At 37.9% G+C, this 17,647-nt stretch overlaps 1 protein-coding gene across 1 annotated transcript; it reads right to left on the bottom strand.

Moving 5' to 3' along the window:
• Window positions 1-4,728: 4,728 nt before the first annotated feature.
• PSMA1 (proteasome 20S subunit alpha 1) lies at window positions 4,729-17,584 on the bottom strand. Its single transcript, XM_020900990.2, has 10 exons — window positions 17,493-17,584; window positions 16,147-16,191; window positions 15,755-15,856; window positions 15,536-15,639; window positions 13,546-13,634; window positions 12,849-12,919; window positions 12,603-12,732; window positions 10,208-10,287; window positions 6,244-6,354; window positions 4,729-5,099 (listed from the first exon to the last, which is right to left on the bottom strand). The coding sequence occupies exons 1-10, from the start codon at window positions 17,493-17,495 to the stop codon at window positions 5,043-5,045; spliced, it is 792 nt and encodes a 263-aa protein (XP_020756649.1). The 5' UTR covers window positions 17,496-17,584; the 3' UTR covers window positions 4,729-5,042.
• Between the last annotated feature and the right edge of the window lie 63 nt (window positions 17,585-17,647).

A 17,647-nucleotide genomic window follows, 5' to 3' on the forward strand; every position in this document is an offset into this window, starting at 1 on the left:
ACAATATCAAATCCAGGAAATTGACATTGATACAATTCAGTCCTCCTTCATATTTTATCAGTTTTATATGTACTCATTGTGTATTTAGTTCTGGGCAATTATATCATGCTAAGATTCATATGATCACCACTAATAATTCCATTACAAAGCTCCCACCTACCATCTTTTCGTCACTGTCCCTTCCCTCCTTAACCCCTGGATACTACTAACTTGGTCCCCATGTATATAATTTTGTCATTTCAAGAATGCAATATAAATGAATTACACAATGTAACCTTTTAGTTTGGCTTTTGTTTTTCACTTAAGGTTAATTCCCTTGAGATCAACCCAAGCTATGTGTGCAACAAGTTATTCCATTTCTGTCTTTATTTTTAATATGGAATTTTCACAAATGCAGTTACTTCTCAAGTAACTTCAAGTCCACTTCTCAAGAAGTGGCAATCTATCAGCATGAAATGACCCAAAAGGCATTAAAAACTAAACTTAGCAATAACAAAAGCTCAGCAGTTTGAGTCTGCACTGAAAATTGTCATTGCCAGTGTATATATATTATTGTATATATTTTTTAAATTAACTTATTTTAATTGGAGGCTAGTTACTTTATAATATTGTAGTGGTTTTTGCCATACATTGACATGAATCAGCCATCAGTGTACATGTGTTCCCCATCCTGAACCCCCATCTCACCTCCCTCCCCATCCCATCCTTCCAGGTCATCCCAGTGCACTGGCCCTGAGTGCCCTGTCTCATGCATAGAACCTGGACTGGCAATCTGTTTCACATATGATAATATACATGTTTCAATGCTATTCTCTCAAATCATCCCAATCTCACCTTCTCCCACAGAGTCCAAAAGTCTGTTCTTTACATCTGTGTCTCTTTTGCTGTCTTGCATATAGGGTCATCATTACCGTCTTTCTGAATTCCACACATATGCATTATTATGCTATATTGGTGTTTTTCTTTCTGACTTACTTAACTCTGTATAATAGGCTCCAGTTTCATCCACCTCATTAGAACTGATTCAAATGCATTCTTTTTAATAGCTGAGTAATGCTGGGAGGGATTGGGGGCAGGAGAAGGGGTCGACAGAGGATGAGATGGCTGGATGGCATCACCGACTCAACGGACATGAGTTTGAGTAAACTCCGGGAGTTGGTGATGGACAGGGAGGCCTGGCGTGGTGCGATTCATCGGGTTGCAAAGGGTCAGACACGACTGAGCGACTGAACTGAACTGAACTGAATATTCCATTGTGTATTAAAAAACAGAATTTATTAACAGGTATCAGGATCCTATAGAGCCTAATTCTTCCTCACTTGTTATAACATGCACTTTGTTTTGGGACTTCTTTTTATCTAGCATGTAATTATATCATTTTGAATGCTTTTTCAATTATAAATTGAGAACAAGAACCTGTCATATAAGAATTGAAAATTTTAGATGTCTAGAAAATCAAGGCCTAGAGAAAAGGGACTTGTCCCCCAAATCACAAAATGGTTCAATACTGAAAAAACTGGGATGAATCCTGTTACCTACTTTACTGCATCTTATTTTTAACTATACCAGTTCTTCAAAGATGCATATATGGATGCCTAATAAATTCAAAGTGAATTAAATGTTATCTTTATATCAAAGTGATAGGTTTTATGAAGATATTATTACGAATGTTATTATTTAACACAGACTAAATGGAATGACTAACACGCTGAATAAAACATGAAAAGGCATCAAAATGAACTCTGTACAAATAGAATTGAATCTTATTGGGGTGGGGAGGATTTTAAGTTCTAAAGTCAGTGTGCCAGACTACAATTACATACTGAAAAAAATTACTAAAATTTCCCCCAAAGTACAATACAGATCAGTACACCCGCTGAGTGTGGAGACAGGTGGAATGACTCCCTTTCTGTTTTGTGTTTGTGTTTCATGAATTTGACACAACTTCACTGTAGGGCAAGTGGCACTGGTGGGTTCACTGCAAGCTCAAATGGCAGGCTCTTGAAGCTGATTCCAGAGTGGAGACCAATATCTCCAGATTCCTGTATTTAGTTATAGGTGGAGTTCCCTGGTGGCTCAGATGGTAAAGAATCTCCCTGCAATGTAGGAGACCTGGGTTTGATCCCTGGGTCAGGCAGATCCCCTGGAACAGGGAACGGCTACCCACTCTGGTATTCTTGCCTGGAGAATTCCATGGACAGAGGAGCCTGGCGAACTACAGTCCATGGGGTCGAAAAGTCAGACACAACTGAGCGATTAACATTTTCACTTTTCATTCCTTCAACAAGGATGCTAGAGTTTCTCTTACCACTCTCCCTTCAAGAAGTCACAGAAGAGTTAAACCTATTAAGATTCACATAAACCTTCCCACTTAACCTTCACAATAATTCTCCAAACAATTTCCCTAAAGCAGGGTTAAGTCAACTGCTCAAAGTCAAAAGCAGCTAATTAGTAGAATCATGTCTAAAATCCAAGTTGCCTATCTATGAGTGAACTGTTCCTCTCTAGAAAGATATGAATCAGAAAATAACTCCTTTGGGCTCCTGAGCAGTAAAATTCTGGATTACAGGCTTTGTCTTTTATTTTTTGGCTGTGCCACAGGGTTTGTGGGATGTTAGCTCCCTGACCAGAGAATGAACCTGCATCCCCTACAGGGGAAGTGTGGAAGCCTAACCAGAGGACCTCCAGGGAAATCCCTGGCTTTGTTTTTTTAAAACAGATTTTCTCTAATTTCATTTTGTATGATCTAAGATAAAAATTGTGGAGAAGGCAATGGCAACCCACTGCAGTACTCTTGCCTGGAAAATCCCATGGACGGAGGAGCCTGGTTGGCTGCAGTCCATGGGGTCGCTAGGAGTCGGACACGACTGAGCGACTTCACTTCTCCTTTTCACTTTCATGCATTGGAGAAGGAAATGGCAACCCACTCCAGTGTTCCTGCCTGGAGAATCCCAGGGACAGCAGAGCCTGGTGGGCTGCCGTCTATGGGGTCGCACAGAGTCGGACACGACTGAAGCAACTTGGCAGCAGCAGCAAGATAAAAATTGTACTGCAGTATTTACATACACAGTTCATAGGAATAATGGAAGGCAGGCTAAAGATTATGCTAAAAGTAGGGCTGGGCAGGATATGAGGAAATGATCATTTGAGATTATAATTTCCCTTTTGATATTTTTATTGACTACGCCAAAGTCTTCGACTGTGTGGATCACAACAAACTGTGGAAAATTCTTAGAGATGGAAATACCAGACCACCTGACCTGCCTCCTGAGAAATCTGTATGCAAGTCAAGAAGCAACAGTTAGAACTGGACATGGAACAACAGACTGGTTCCAAATCGGCAAAGGAGTACATCAAGGCTGTATATCGTCACCCTGCTTATTCAACTTACATGCAGAGTACATCACTTGAAATGCCAAGCTGGATGAAGCACAATCTGGAATCAAGATTACCGGGAGAAATATCAATAACCTCAGATATGCAGATGACACCACCCTTACGGCAGAAAATGAAGAAGAACTAAAGAGCCTCTTGATGAAAATGAAAGAGTAGAGTGAAAAGTTGGCTTAAAGCTCCACATTCAGAAAACTAAGATCATGGCATCTGGTCCCATTACTTCATGGCAAATAGATGGGAAACAGTGAGAGACTTTGATTTTTGGGGGCTCCAAAATCACTGCAGATGGTGACTGCAGCTATGAAACTAAAAGATGCTTGCTCCTTGGAAGAAAAGCTCTGACCAACCCAGACAGCATTTTAAAAAGCAGAGACATTACTTTGCTGACAAAGGTCCATCTATTCAAAGCTATGGTTTTTCTAGTAGTCATGTATGAATGTGAGAGTTGGACCATAAAGAAAGCTGAGCACCGAAGAACTGTGGTGCTGGAGAAGACTCTTGAGAGTCCCTTGGACTGCAAGGAGATCAAACCAGTCAATCCTAGAGGAAGTCAGTCCTGAATATTCATTGGAAGGACTGATGCTGAAGCTGAAGCTCCAATACTTTGGCCACCTGATGTGAAGAACGGACTTTTTATTGGAATAGACCCTGATGCTGAGCAAGATTGAAGGAGGGAGAAGGGGACGACAGAGGATGGGTTGGTTGGATGGTATCAACTTGATGGACATGAGTTTGGGCAAGCTCTGGGAGTTGGTGACAGACAGGGAGGCCTGGTGTGCTGCAGTCCATGGGGTCGAAAAGAGTTGGACACGACTGAGCGACTGAACTGAACTGATTTTTGCAAAACTTCCCTACACTGAGACCACAGATGATACTACTGCCATCTGCTGGTTGTAAAGAAAAATCATTCCCACGTTAATAATCTTCCCACTACATCCTACTACTATTATTAGAAAGTGATTTTTTTCTTAGGTTTTACTCGGAATCCCCAAGGTTAAACTCTAAAAATCAGTATTCGTTAATAATCTTCCCACTACATCCTACTATTATTATTAGAAAGTGATTTTTTCTTAGGTTTTACTCGGAATCCCCAAGGTTAAACTCTAAAAATCAGTATTCTGGACCAAACCTCCATGGAGGTTTCTCATGCAGCCAGTCTATTTGCTGGGGTATTAGTATAAGGCTGTTATATATAAGAGGTAATATTTTTCCTGTCACTAAAAATAAGGCAATTTAATTGGCACACATGGTGACCACATATGATGATGACACAGCTGTAATCTCAGACTACTATTTACAGTTGAAGCTACTTAAAAAGCAAAACCCGATACATCAGCAGGTGAAACAATTTTATTTCACAGTTGTCTTTAAAACCACAAAGACACTATGTTCTTCATATAAAAACATTAGTAGAGAGAACTATACTTTCTAGAAAATGATTATAGAGACCATCTTAAAGAAAAATGAACCCAACTATATGGTTTTGGTGGCAGCTTAGGAAAAACTCACATCTGAACTGATTCCTAAAACATACCATTCTATCCCACCATTCTGCATCTTTTGGTTCAAAGTATAAATTATTGTCATCAGTATGTGCTCCTGCATTCTTACATGTATGACAATACATATATAGACTGGTTTATTGTTTAATGTTCCATTGGTTCATCAGCCTTTTCTGCAGGTTCATCAGCAGGTTGAGTAGGCTTAAGAGAGGAAGAAAAAAGAAAGTATGTAAAAACAACACTTAACCAATATATACTTTTACTCACAAATATTACATAATAAAAAGCAATGAACAATTCTAGCATTTCGTCATACTTTGTTTTGCTCAAGAATAATGGCTTTTCTTATCACTACTAGCCTTAAAAATAGAACCGACACACTTTAGACATTCTTTTCCTCCTTAGCACTAATAAACACAGCAAAAATATTTTCCAACTGTGAGGTACTATGCTGCACTGTTCCCAACAGTAGTTAAATAATGCAAATCTTGCTGCTCCAAATAATACCAACATCTTTTTCAAGTTAAAAAAAGAATTCATGCTGTAGAAGAAATTTCTGTACAAGATACTTTTTTTCCCAATTACATAGCTATTAAATAAGCACCTATAAAAGCAAATGTGTATTCAAACTTTTGACAAAAAAAGGCCAGTATTTAACCTGAGATTCATCAGTACTTCTTGATCCTCTTCTCAGTATTTGTGAAGAGTCAACTTAGTTTCCCAAGCTGGTCACCAGTGAGTTTTCTCTCAGTCCCACCTCTGTTAGAATCTTGGCTAGCCCTATGACTTGCTTTAACCAACAGAATGTAAAGAAAGAATGCTGTGCCAGTCCTGGGCCTCAGCCTTAAGAATGCCTGGCAGCTTGCACTTCTGAGCTTCTGAACTTTTGCAACCTCTGAGCTGCTTCCTGCCAGAGATACTCTGGTGAAGGAGAGGCCCTGAGACTACATGGACAGAGGCCCAGCCACCCTTCTAGCTGTCCCTCCAAGACACCTAGCAAATGTGAGTAAAGAAGACACATGAGTAAAGCCATCTTGAATGTTCCAGCCCTACCCCCTCAACTGAATGCAATGTTTGAGACACCCAAAGTGACATAAGCCAAAGAACCATCTAGCTGAGCCCATCAACACAAAGAACTGAGAAGCTACAACAGAGAACCAAATCATCCTTTTTGTGTTTTATGGAGATCACTGAACCCCTCAGTATTAGTTCTTAGTTTTCCTACTGCCACATGAATTATGAGCCTATCTCAATAATTAAAGACAAAAACAGTAGATTTACACAGTTGTGGTAGGAATAGCAATTTACAATAGAATTAGTCTCTTGGTTATAATTAGTTATATACCTGTGCCTTTCTCTGTGGTCTTTCTTCCAGACCTTCCAGGAATGGAGACACATCATCATCATCATAAATCGTAAACTCCAAGTCTTTACCAACAATTCCAATGGAAACATTCTGAAGGGGAAAAAAAGGTAAAAATTAAAAATCAAGAGAATTTAGGTTGGAAATATGCTTATGATAAAATGAAAAAAGTTGAATAAAAATTTATATAGCACTTGAATGAGACAAAAAAAAAAAAACAGGGAAAAAAGGAAACTAGTAAGCTTTTGTAATATGCAGATTTAATATTCACTTTTGATAACCACGAACAATCCTGAAGGTCTATGTCACCTAGAAATTTGCAACTTGGCTCAAAGTCAGAATGTGAAGACCAGTGTGAAGAAACAAACCATTTGCTAAGAAGTAAGCCTTCACTCTTTACCATCTGAGAGGTAAATATTCTAAGAATTAAATTTGTTCCCTGTGTAACATGTAAGACATGATGGTTCTTAAGGAAATAAATTTTGGGTTCTAAAATACTGAGTTTAGGGGACTCAGAACTATGTTCTACATGGAAATATTAAAAAGCAACTCTTAAAATGTTCAGTGAATGATAACCAGTACAGTAGAGCTCCTGTAAGATTAAAATTTCAGTGAGAACTTGAGACATTAAGGATATATAGGGCATTCTCTATGATTCAGTAAAAATGTAAAATCAGAAAGCCAGATACCTGAGCCAACTTTTCCAAGTTGTAAATGCCAATAGTCAACTGTATACCCAAAATTTAAAAGACAGTCATCTTGGAGTGATGGCATTATAGGTATTTTTAAAACAAACAAATAAAAACAACTTAATGTACTTTAATGTACTTTCCTAATTTTTTGAAAAATTATTTTTATGATAGGAAATGCTGTTTAAAAAGATTATGCAGGTTATAAAGTCTTCACACACATATTAACTATTTTATATATATATATATATATATATATATATAACATATATAACCCAATCATAACAAAATGTATTTTATAACATGGTAAATGATCTCTCTAGTGATCATTAACCTCAAGGAGGCCTTTAGTTGTTGTTTTATACGAGTTTCTAGATCATTCAATCTCCCCTTCCCTGGACAACTCTTTTTAACATTCTCCATTTCTCTTGCAGCTCAAAACCCTGCTTCTATTCAACTGAGAAAACAGAAGCAATCAGAAGAGAATGTTCATAAGCTCCCATAGTATCCAATCTTACCTTTATCTGTCCCTAGATTCTGTCCCTTCGTGTTACTGGGAATGAAGAGCCCCAGTCCTCTCTGAAGCTTATCTTTTCACCTAGGTGCTGTTGGTGATTGGTCCAGCAGTTTTCATTTTTATCCTATATAGATGTTTTTATTTTTTTTTCCCCTAATAATGATGTTTAATCTCCTTAGTGCACATCTTTACTTGTTTGTTTATTTATTTATTTCTGCGCTATGCAGCATGCAGGACACCTTAGTTCTCCAACCAGAGATGGAACCCATGCCCCCTGCATTGGAGTGCAGTCCTAACCACTGGACCACCAGAGAAGTTCCATAAATCTTTTTCTTGATACTGGATTATTCTTATAACCATGCAGCAAACTATTATAATCTCTCCCATCTTAAAAAACCAAAACAAACCCCCTTTTTTTTCCCACTACATTCTCTTCCAACCACCACCCCCTTTCTCTGGACCCGTAACAGAAAGTCTCCTCCAAAAAGCTATCTCCAATTTCTCTCATTTTCTCCTTACTATTCCTAGCACACTTTTCCCCTCCATTCCATTAAGACTGTCTAGTCAAGTTTCAGTAACATCACTGCTAATCTAACTGTTAATTCTCAGTCTACATCTTTCATGGCTTATTGTAATGCTTTACTCTCTTCTCCTTAAAAGTCAGTTCACCTCTTTATTGGTGGGTTCTTCATTTGTTAGTTGTGGGTTCAACCAACCATGGATCAAAAATATTTGGGGAAAAAAACTCCAGAAAGTTCTGAACAGCAAAACTTAAATTTGCTGTGCCCTGGCAACTGTTCACACAGCACTTATTTTGCAATTACAACTATTTACATGCATTTACATTGTGTTAGGTGACACAGGTAATCTAGAGATAATTTCAGCTATACAGGAGGATTGTGTGTAGGCTATATGCAAGTATGACATCATTTTACATAAGGGACTTGAGCACCCTTGGATTTAGGAGTCCATGGTAGGGGATCCTGGAACTAATTCCCCTACCACTGATTCCAATGGATGACTGCAGTTTCTTCATTTCCTTTTAAAGATACCTCATTTTCCATGTTTTCCTCCTACCTCCCTGGCATATTTCTCAGTCCCTTTTTGCTGATTCCTACTCTCACCTTCTAATCTCGAAAGGATAGAGTACCCTTGACCAAGTCTTCAAACTTATTCTAATCTTTCAGAAATCTAATCCTGGCCAGTCTCTAAATACCATTTTTAACACAAAGACTTCAAAACTTCAGTTATAGGATAAACCAATCTCCAACAAACTCTAGGGGGTGAACATCCAGTAATCACTTATTCTGTATCACCAAATGGACAAACAAGAGGCATTTCAAATTTTGTATGTTCTAAACTAACTGCCTGATCTTCCTCTACGACCTTAACCCCAAAATCTGTTCCTCCAAATGTCTCATCCATCTCAGTAAATCATAAGTCTATCGTTCCTCTATTCAGGCAAAAATGCTAAAGGCATTTTTTAAACTCATACCCCACAACCAATTTGTTAGCAAACCTTTCTGGTTCTAATTTCAAAATATATGCAAAATCAAACCACTTTTCATCATCTCCAACTCTATGACTCTGCTCTAATCTATCACAGTCTATCACTTCAATTACTGTAACAGCCTTGAAACTATTTCCACCCATGCCCCCACTCAAAATGGCAACTAGAGTGACTTTTAAAATCTAAATCAAGCCACAGTATTGCTCTGCTCAAACTCAGAGTAAAATTCAAAGTACCCACAATGTTTACAGGACATATGCTATGTGGCCTCCATTACCTCTCTGACTTTATTCCTTCTCCTCTTGATTGCACTGGCAACCCACTCCAGTATGCTCACCTGGAAAAATCCCATGGACGGAGGAGCCTGGTAGGCTGTAGTCCATGGGGTCGCTAAGAGTCGGACACGACTGAGCGACTTCACTTTTCCTTTCATGCACTGGAGAAGGAAATGCAACCCACTCCAGTGTTCTTGCCTGGAGAATCCCAGGGACGGGGGAGCCTGGTGGGCTGCCGTCTATGGGGTCGCACAGAGTCGGACACGACTGAAGCGACTTAGCAGCAGCAGCATCTCCTCTTGATTACTGACTCCAACACAACTGGCCTCCTTATGTTGAATACTAGGAACATTCTGAACTCAAGGCCCCATATGCATAGTTCACTCTCTCAACTCTTTTACATCTTTCCCTCAAATTTCACTTTCTCAGTGAGACCATCTTACACCACTCTATGTTAAATTATACCCACATGCCTCCTTCTTATACCCTATTGGCCATTTTTTCTCCTTTTAAACCTGTTTTATTTTTTCTAAGCATTTATCACATTCTAATATCCTAAATAATCTACTTGTGGGTACACTGTCTCTCTTTGCCCACCTGGATGTATGTCCCAGGAATGCCAAGATGTTTGTTGTATGCATTATATTTTCTCAGTGCCTACTGCCTGCATGTGATTGGTGCTCAATGTTTATTAAAAATATAAAGATATTACTATCTCTTGATGAAAGACATTCTGCAACAGAATTATATGTTTTATTGCTTTATACCAAAAAGAAATGTTTAAAAATCATTTCAAAATCAGTCATTTAGTGAATATCTTAGAGAAAGAATGAGCTGAGGAAACCATCTTGCAAATTAAAGAACTCGAAGTATACACACCTCTATTACTTACATTTGTATAATAAATGATTAAACTATAATGTTAGTATCCCCAATTGGAAAATGTTATATTTACCTTTGTAGTTAGGTCCTGTTCTGCAGGAAGGGTTTCCCGTAAGGCACGCAGACCATGCTTAACCAGTTCATTCAAATTGCCTAAATATAATGGTTTTAGTCACACACTAAATATATCATAATAAAAAAAAGTCTTATGTTTTGCCATAAATCTTCTAATAACCTATTATTAGATTGCTATTGTTTTATTTAATGAGAGAATACATGATTTTTGTTACTAAAGTTGCCCTTTTCTTATGCTAAGTTAAATGAAAACCCTGATACAAATCAGGATTTTACAGCTCAAAGTTTTGTAAAATTTACTCTGTAAAACGTTTGTCACTGTATTTGCTCTTTATAAAGGAGTCTCCAATTGCTTGTATGTGGTCAGTATTGCCCTGATATCAAAACTATACAAAGCTACCAAAAGAAAGTAAAACTACAGATCAGTATCCCCGATTAACACACAAAAACCTCAACAAAATATCAGCAAACTAAATCCAGCAATGTTTATATGTTTCCACAAACATTTTACGTATATATAATTTATGTTATACATCATGACCAAGAAAGATTTGTCCCAGGAATGCAAAGCTGGCTGAACATTCAAAAGTCAATGAATGCTAGGCAGAACACTCGATGACATAAATCAAAGCAAGATCTTCTATTACCCACCTCCTAGTGTAACAGAAATAAAGACAAAAGTAAACAAGGGGGACCTGATTAAACTTAAAAGCTTTTGCACAGCAAAAGAAACTATAAGCAAGGTGAAAAGACAACCCTCAGGATGGGAGAAAATAATAGCAAATGAAACAACTGACAAAGGATTAATTCTAAAATATACAAGCAGCTCGTACAACTCAATGCCAGAAGAACAAACAACCCAATCAAAAAGTGGGAAAAAGACCTAAACAGACACTTCTCCAAAGAAGACATACAGATGGCTAACAAACACATGAAAAGATGCTCAACACTGCTCATTATAGAGAAATGCAAATCAAAACTACAATGAGATATCACCTCACACCAATCAGAGTGGCCATCATCAAAAGTCTACAAACAATAAATGCTGGAGAGGGTGTGGAGAAAAGGGAATGTTTGTGCACTGCTGGTGGGAATGTAAATTGATACAGCCACTATGGAAGACAGTATGGAGATTCCTTAATAAACTAGGAATAAAGCCACCATATGACCCACCATAATCCCACTCCTGGGCATATACCCTGAGGAAACCAAAACTGAAAAAGACACATGCATCCCATTGTTCACTTGCAGCACTATTTACAATAGCTAGAACATGGAAGCAACCTAGATGTCCACTGACAGATGAATGGATAAAGAAGTTGTGGTACGTATACACAATGGGATATTACTCAGCCATAAAAAAGGACAAATTTGAGTCCATTCTAATGAGGTGGATGAACCTAGAACCTATTATACAGAGTGAAGTGAGTCAGAAAGAGAAAGATAAATATTGTATTCTAATGCATATATACAGAATCTAGAAAAATGGTACTGAAGAATTTATTTTCAGGGCAGCAATGGAGAAACAGACTTATGGGGAGAAGGGAGGAGACAGTGAGATGTATGGAAACAGTAGCTTGGAAACTTACATTACCATATGTAAAACAGATAGCCAACAGGAATTTGCTATATGGCTCAGGAAACTCAAACAGGGGCTCTGTATCAGCCTAGAGTGGTGAGATGGGGCAGGAGATGGGAGGGAGGTTCAAAAGGGAGGGGATATATGTATGCCTATGACTGATTCATGTTGAGGTTTGACAGAAAGCAACAAAATTCTGTAAAGCAATTATCCTTCAATAGAAAAATAAATTAAAAAAAAAAAAGTCAATGAATGCAATACACCACAATAGAATGGGGGGGGGGTGGTGTGGCGGGGTGGTGGTGGACGCCTGATTACCTTAATAGATGCATAAAAAGCGTGTGTTAAAATCTAAGATCCTTGCATAAGCAAACCATTTGAAAACCTGCCCTATTATCACGTTACATCTTTTACTTTTCTTTCTACAGCTAAACTGATTTATTTATTTATGGACTACTTATTGCAGAAATGTCTATGTGACTAAAAATAAGAATCACAGAAAAATAAAAGCTGTGAACAGAATTTACAAGTGGTAACTAGTACAGTGGCTCTCAACTCTGGCTAGGACAAAACTTCAGGCCAACTGAATCAAGAATCTTCAAGGTAAGGAATACAGTTGTATTTTGAAAACATTCTACCAGTGACTGAAACTACCCTGGTAGCCAGAGAAAGTAAAAACTAGTATATATGGCAGAAATAGTATACAGTTCATGGACTTAATCTTTTTAAGAGAAGTAGATTTTTTTTTTCATGTAGGATACTGTGTTTATTCACTACATAAAGACTAGGAGGGTGAAAAAGAAAAATCACTTACACTCCATAAACTCTGACATATGCCTCTCCAAGTAAGTACGAGCTGATTGAGATCGGGCTCCAATGGACATAGCTCTGCAGTCAAAATAGTTAGCAGATGGACAAGTTTGGAAAATGTGAGGACCCATATCCTACAAATAGAAGAAAAATACACTGCATAATTCTTGACTCTGATTGAGCTAAAAATTAGAAAATTTGTTAGTTTAAAAAAAAATCATTAAAATATAACAATACTCTATGAACTTACATCATAACCAGCAATGAGCAGCCCAACACCATATGGTCTCCGGCCGTATCGCTGGGTTGGTATTTGGGTTTCTTAAACTAGTTAAAGAGTTTGTTCTAACAAGAAGTAAAGTACTATCTTTAATTCAAATTAAACATTAATCAAAAAGAGTTCTGTTTTTTTTTTAATTGCTGCATAATCCACTACCCCAAGAAGAAGAAAATAAAACAAGTATTTCTTTGGTTTAGTGTTAAAAGATGTTTGACTATCCACCAAACCCAAAGTGAGTGCTAGCAAGATGATCTTATCTGGTGTAGAGAATTTCATTCATTTTGGATATAAGGGGCAAGGATTTGGGGGGAACATCTAAAACCACCAATAAAAAAACATTAAATCTCTTCTAAAATTGATGCTCAGTTTTTCTGATATTGGGCTTTTCTATATCTGGAACATATTAATTGCTTATCTATAAAGGTTGATACAAAGAACAACTCAACTCATTTAGAATCTATTCTTCCATAGTAAAACTCCCTACAACTGTCCTTCTAAAGACTTTAAGCATTCTTTTACTGAAAAGTGACTAAACTTAAAGTTTGCACAATCTTACCTATGTTATATATTATCATATTCCTAATAAGTAACATAACAACTAAGTATCAAGACCCTTTAAAGTCTACATCCATAAATGTTACAATAAATGCATAAATGAAAAGGATACTGCTTCCAATTAGAGATACAAGACGAGACACAGGAAGAGGTCTGTCAAATACAAATCTGGAATCCAAACACTCCTGGCGCATAAAATTACTGAAAAAGAAACAAGAAAAACTGGTAATTTCAAATCACAGAGTCACTCTAATCAAATAATTTGGTTTCTTTTTGCTTTCTTCCAGATGTTTACATGAGTGACAGCCATACAATGGAACCATAAACATATAATGACAAAGATGCATTTTTCTATCAAATCTCCTCTCTATTTTAAATGTTCTATTATTGAAAGTGACTAACCTTAAAGTTTTACCAATTTTACCTAAGTTTGTGACTACATGTTTCTTAGCTCTTGATAACCTTTGCCTCAGAGCACTTTAGAGAACAGAGAAGAAAGGACTGCACAATAGGAAAAGAGCAACCTCTCTTCTCTTACCCTTCCCACTGTCAGCAAGACTGTCTGAATTCCATGTCTTGAGCTATCAAAAAGAATAACTTCTTTGCTTTTTTCCTTGAAAGCTGACAAAAATTTCCCCAATAGAACAAACAGAAGAAATTGAATCCATACCAGGGCACTGTTAACATGTTCCTGTCAATGTTACTTCTATCCATAGCAGTACTCTAGAGGAGACCCTACACTGTTAAGTCTCTTAAACCCAACAAGACGCAAGCAAATGCAACACTGGGGAAAAGAAAATTCACACCTAGCTATTAAGCCAAAAGGATAAACTTTTCTTTCATGTTGCTCTCTCTAGTTTATGCGTGTCACATTCGGTGATCAAATGTTGGCTGCAATAACCAAGCTACTTGTTCACTACTTTCACTTTTAAGTCCATTTCCCAAGGCTGTCTAACACTGCATTGCTCAATATGGCAGGTACTAATAACAAGTGACTAGTGAGCACTGAAAAAGTGGCTAGTCTGAATTAAGATGTGTCTTCAGTACAAAATATACATGAAATTTCAAAGATTTAGTGCAATAAACAATGTAGAATATCTTATTAATAAAGCTTTTAAATGATTACATGTAACATGACAATATTTTTGAAAGATTGGGTTAAGTAAAACATTTGACAATGCAACATATATTTTCAACAGCTAACAGAAATACTAATGCAGTTACTATATTGCTGACCTAAGAGAGCAGGGGACTCACCAAATAACTTGAAAATTTTAAACATCAGCATTATTAATTGTCCTTGGTGTTTATATTCCTCCTTTCCTAATTAAATCAGACAAGAGATTACTTGTGGCTAACTACCTACCACTTACCAACACATACACTGAAAGATGCTGTATGAAGTATTCTACATGTTAAGCTATTTATCAATAACCTTAGGAAAAAATACTAAAAAAACTGAGAGTGTGAATAACTAGAGCAATGTCAGATTGAGTGTTAAAGGTGGGAACTAAAGACTGTGTAATCCCAAAGCCCCAGCTCTTCATCTGCACTATGCCTCTCAACTGGAAATAATCTTTACCCCCACCCCACCCTCACAGAAATATACCTGTTGCTCTCCACTTTCTCCCTTGTATTACAGATATACTACTAGATTTTAGGCTCTTAGAAGATGAGATCTACGTCAGATTCACCTTTGTATACTCTTTGTATCCAGCATTGAGCTTTGCAAAAAATAAATGTCAAATGAATACTGGTATATGAAAGACAGCAAGGGTGGTTCAGCTGATCCTTCAGAAACCTGAAGTGTCAAGCTCTTCTCAGATCTACATCAAACTATATATACCGAGTCAACAAGTCATACATTATTCAATGACTTCTAAAAAGCATTAATGTTAATATGGTTAATCCTATTAGTTATTGCTACAGTGATCAAGAAATGGAATACGTAGTAACTGAGCCTGAATCCATCAAGGTATTAATAATCTTAACTTATAAACACTCTGGCAGACAACTTCCTAAAATATCTGGATCTTTTCTAGAAATGTAATCAATTACATATCAAAAGGGATGCTTCTTTTGTTTTCCAGGATCATACTCACCATAACAGTCGAGCATCAGCAGTAAGTCCCGCAATTGAGATACCAATATGGTTATCAACATGGAGAATTTTTTTCTGATGAGCTGCAAGTTCTGACTGTGCTCTCTAAATAGAAACACCATTTAAGACAAAAGAGTAAGTTTATAGTTTTATTATATAGTGAAACTAACATTTTACAGTGTTTTCTAAAGGAGGAAGGTATATTTATTGCTTTACTTACCTTCAATGCAACCAACACTGCATGAGTTTTTGATTTCAGACCAACTGTGGCTGAACCTTGTTTGACAGCTTCCATTGCATATTCAATTTGATGAATTCTGCCCTAAAATGAAAAAAAAAAAAAAAAAAAAACCACACACACACACCTTAGAGTCATTACAAGACCTTTCTATGTATTTAAAATAATTCAGTGATCCCAAATCTCAAGTGAGCATAGTTACATCTCAAATGCTGTTTCTTAAAACTAAAAGACTGACTTTAATGATAAACTTAGGTTTCAGGAACATATAAAATGATTATGTTCCATTTTCTCACTTCCTACAATCCCATGAGCTTCTAAACACATTGCAGTCACCAAAAGTCACTTCACAGAAATAATATAAAACATTTTACCTGAGGGCTCCAAACAGTGACATCATTGTCATACTGGTTGCGAAACTGAAAGTAAATGAAAAAGACCTATTTATTAAACACAAGAACATTACAAATTCGAAATCTTAACAAGCTCTATCAATAAAAAATGTTCTCCCATCTCTCTCCATCCAGCATTAAGGAAAAGCTAGTATTGCAGTCTCACTGGAAGAGTACTACTGTAATCAGCTGTAAGCCAATTTTACATTTATAAGGAGCTGGGGGCGGGGGTTGGATAAGGGCAGGGCGCATCTAGATGGTACTTAGCTTCCCAACCAGTCTCGGTTCCTATGTGTCCACTTTCCTTTCTATCTTTGCTTATATTCTTCCCTTATATCAGACCCTAATAAATGGTCAAAAGCATTACCTCTTCTTAAGTCAGCTCAAATGTCTACCTCTTGAAATCTTCATCTTTTCTCCCCAAATCTCAAAACATACTCCCACCAGTTCTTGATCTACACTTCCTTTTCTGCCTCATACTATGATTTGGGATATGTCTGATTTATCTTTGAACCTTCACTGCACTTAAAACATTCATACTGAATATGTAAAGGCACATACTGAACGTAATGAACACAAGAATGTCCCCAAGAAGTCAGAAGTGGACACAAATTGCCATAAAAACAGACCAATTACGGCTTTAAAGATGGTATTAAAACAAGTTCACCAGCACAGTACTTGGGAGACTAATCATGGGGTTGAAAAGGCTGAGCGCTGGAATGGCAGGCACAGGCCCGGAATCCCTTAGCTCTATATTATAACCCTGATTTCATCACTAATATCAGCTTCGGTTCACTCATTTGTACTTATCAGGTGACTAGACAAAGTGATTGAAAAGGGCTTTTTCTGACAGAGATCTAAGAAAAAGATTGCAGAGGGACCCGCCAAGAAAATGAACGCGATCCAGCCAGCAACCCAAACCCTGGAATCAAGTCCGCAATTGGCAGTACAAGGAGGTCTGAAGTTAAGTCCCTATTTTTCCTCTCTCCCACACAGAGCACTAGGGCCCTCTCTGGACCGTTCGGAATCTACTCGACTGAAGGAACCTGAGGAGCGAAATCGGCTGGTAGACCGAGAAGATTCTGTTCAAGGCCCGGTGGAAAGCGAAACAAACCCCAGGGAAAGGTCGCACCGGCAGCACAGTCTACCGATCTCCACTCTCCCGGCCAGGCCGGAGATGCTGAATCACCGCCTGAACCATCCCGTCGGCTACGGTTCCCAAGTCCCATGGCCCCGGACCGCTCTAAGGAAGGCATGAGAAGAAGCTCCCCAACCCTCAGCCAGCGGACCTCTTCCCCAATCCTGCCTCAGCTCGGAATCCAACGCACCATGGTTCCGGCGCGAGCCTGGCTTCGGCCTCCTGCAGACCTGCGGATGAAGCAGCACTGCCGAAGCTTCCGCTCGGCGATCTACAGAGAAGGCTGCGGACTTTGACGGCGGCAGCGCAGGGTAGAATAGTTTATTCCAGAGATATCGATAGGCT

This window comes from Odocoileus virginianus, chromosome 10 (assembly GCF_023699985.2).
Source record: "Odocoileus virginianus isolate 20LAN1187 ecotype Illinois chromosome 10, Ovbor_1.2, whole genome shotgun sequence".
Taxonomy (NCBI): Eukaryota; Metazoa; Chordata; class Mammalia; order Artiodactyla; family Cervidae; genus Odocoileus; species Odocoileus virginianus.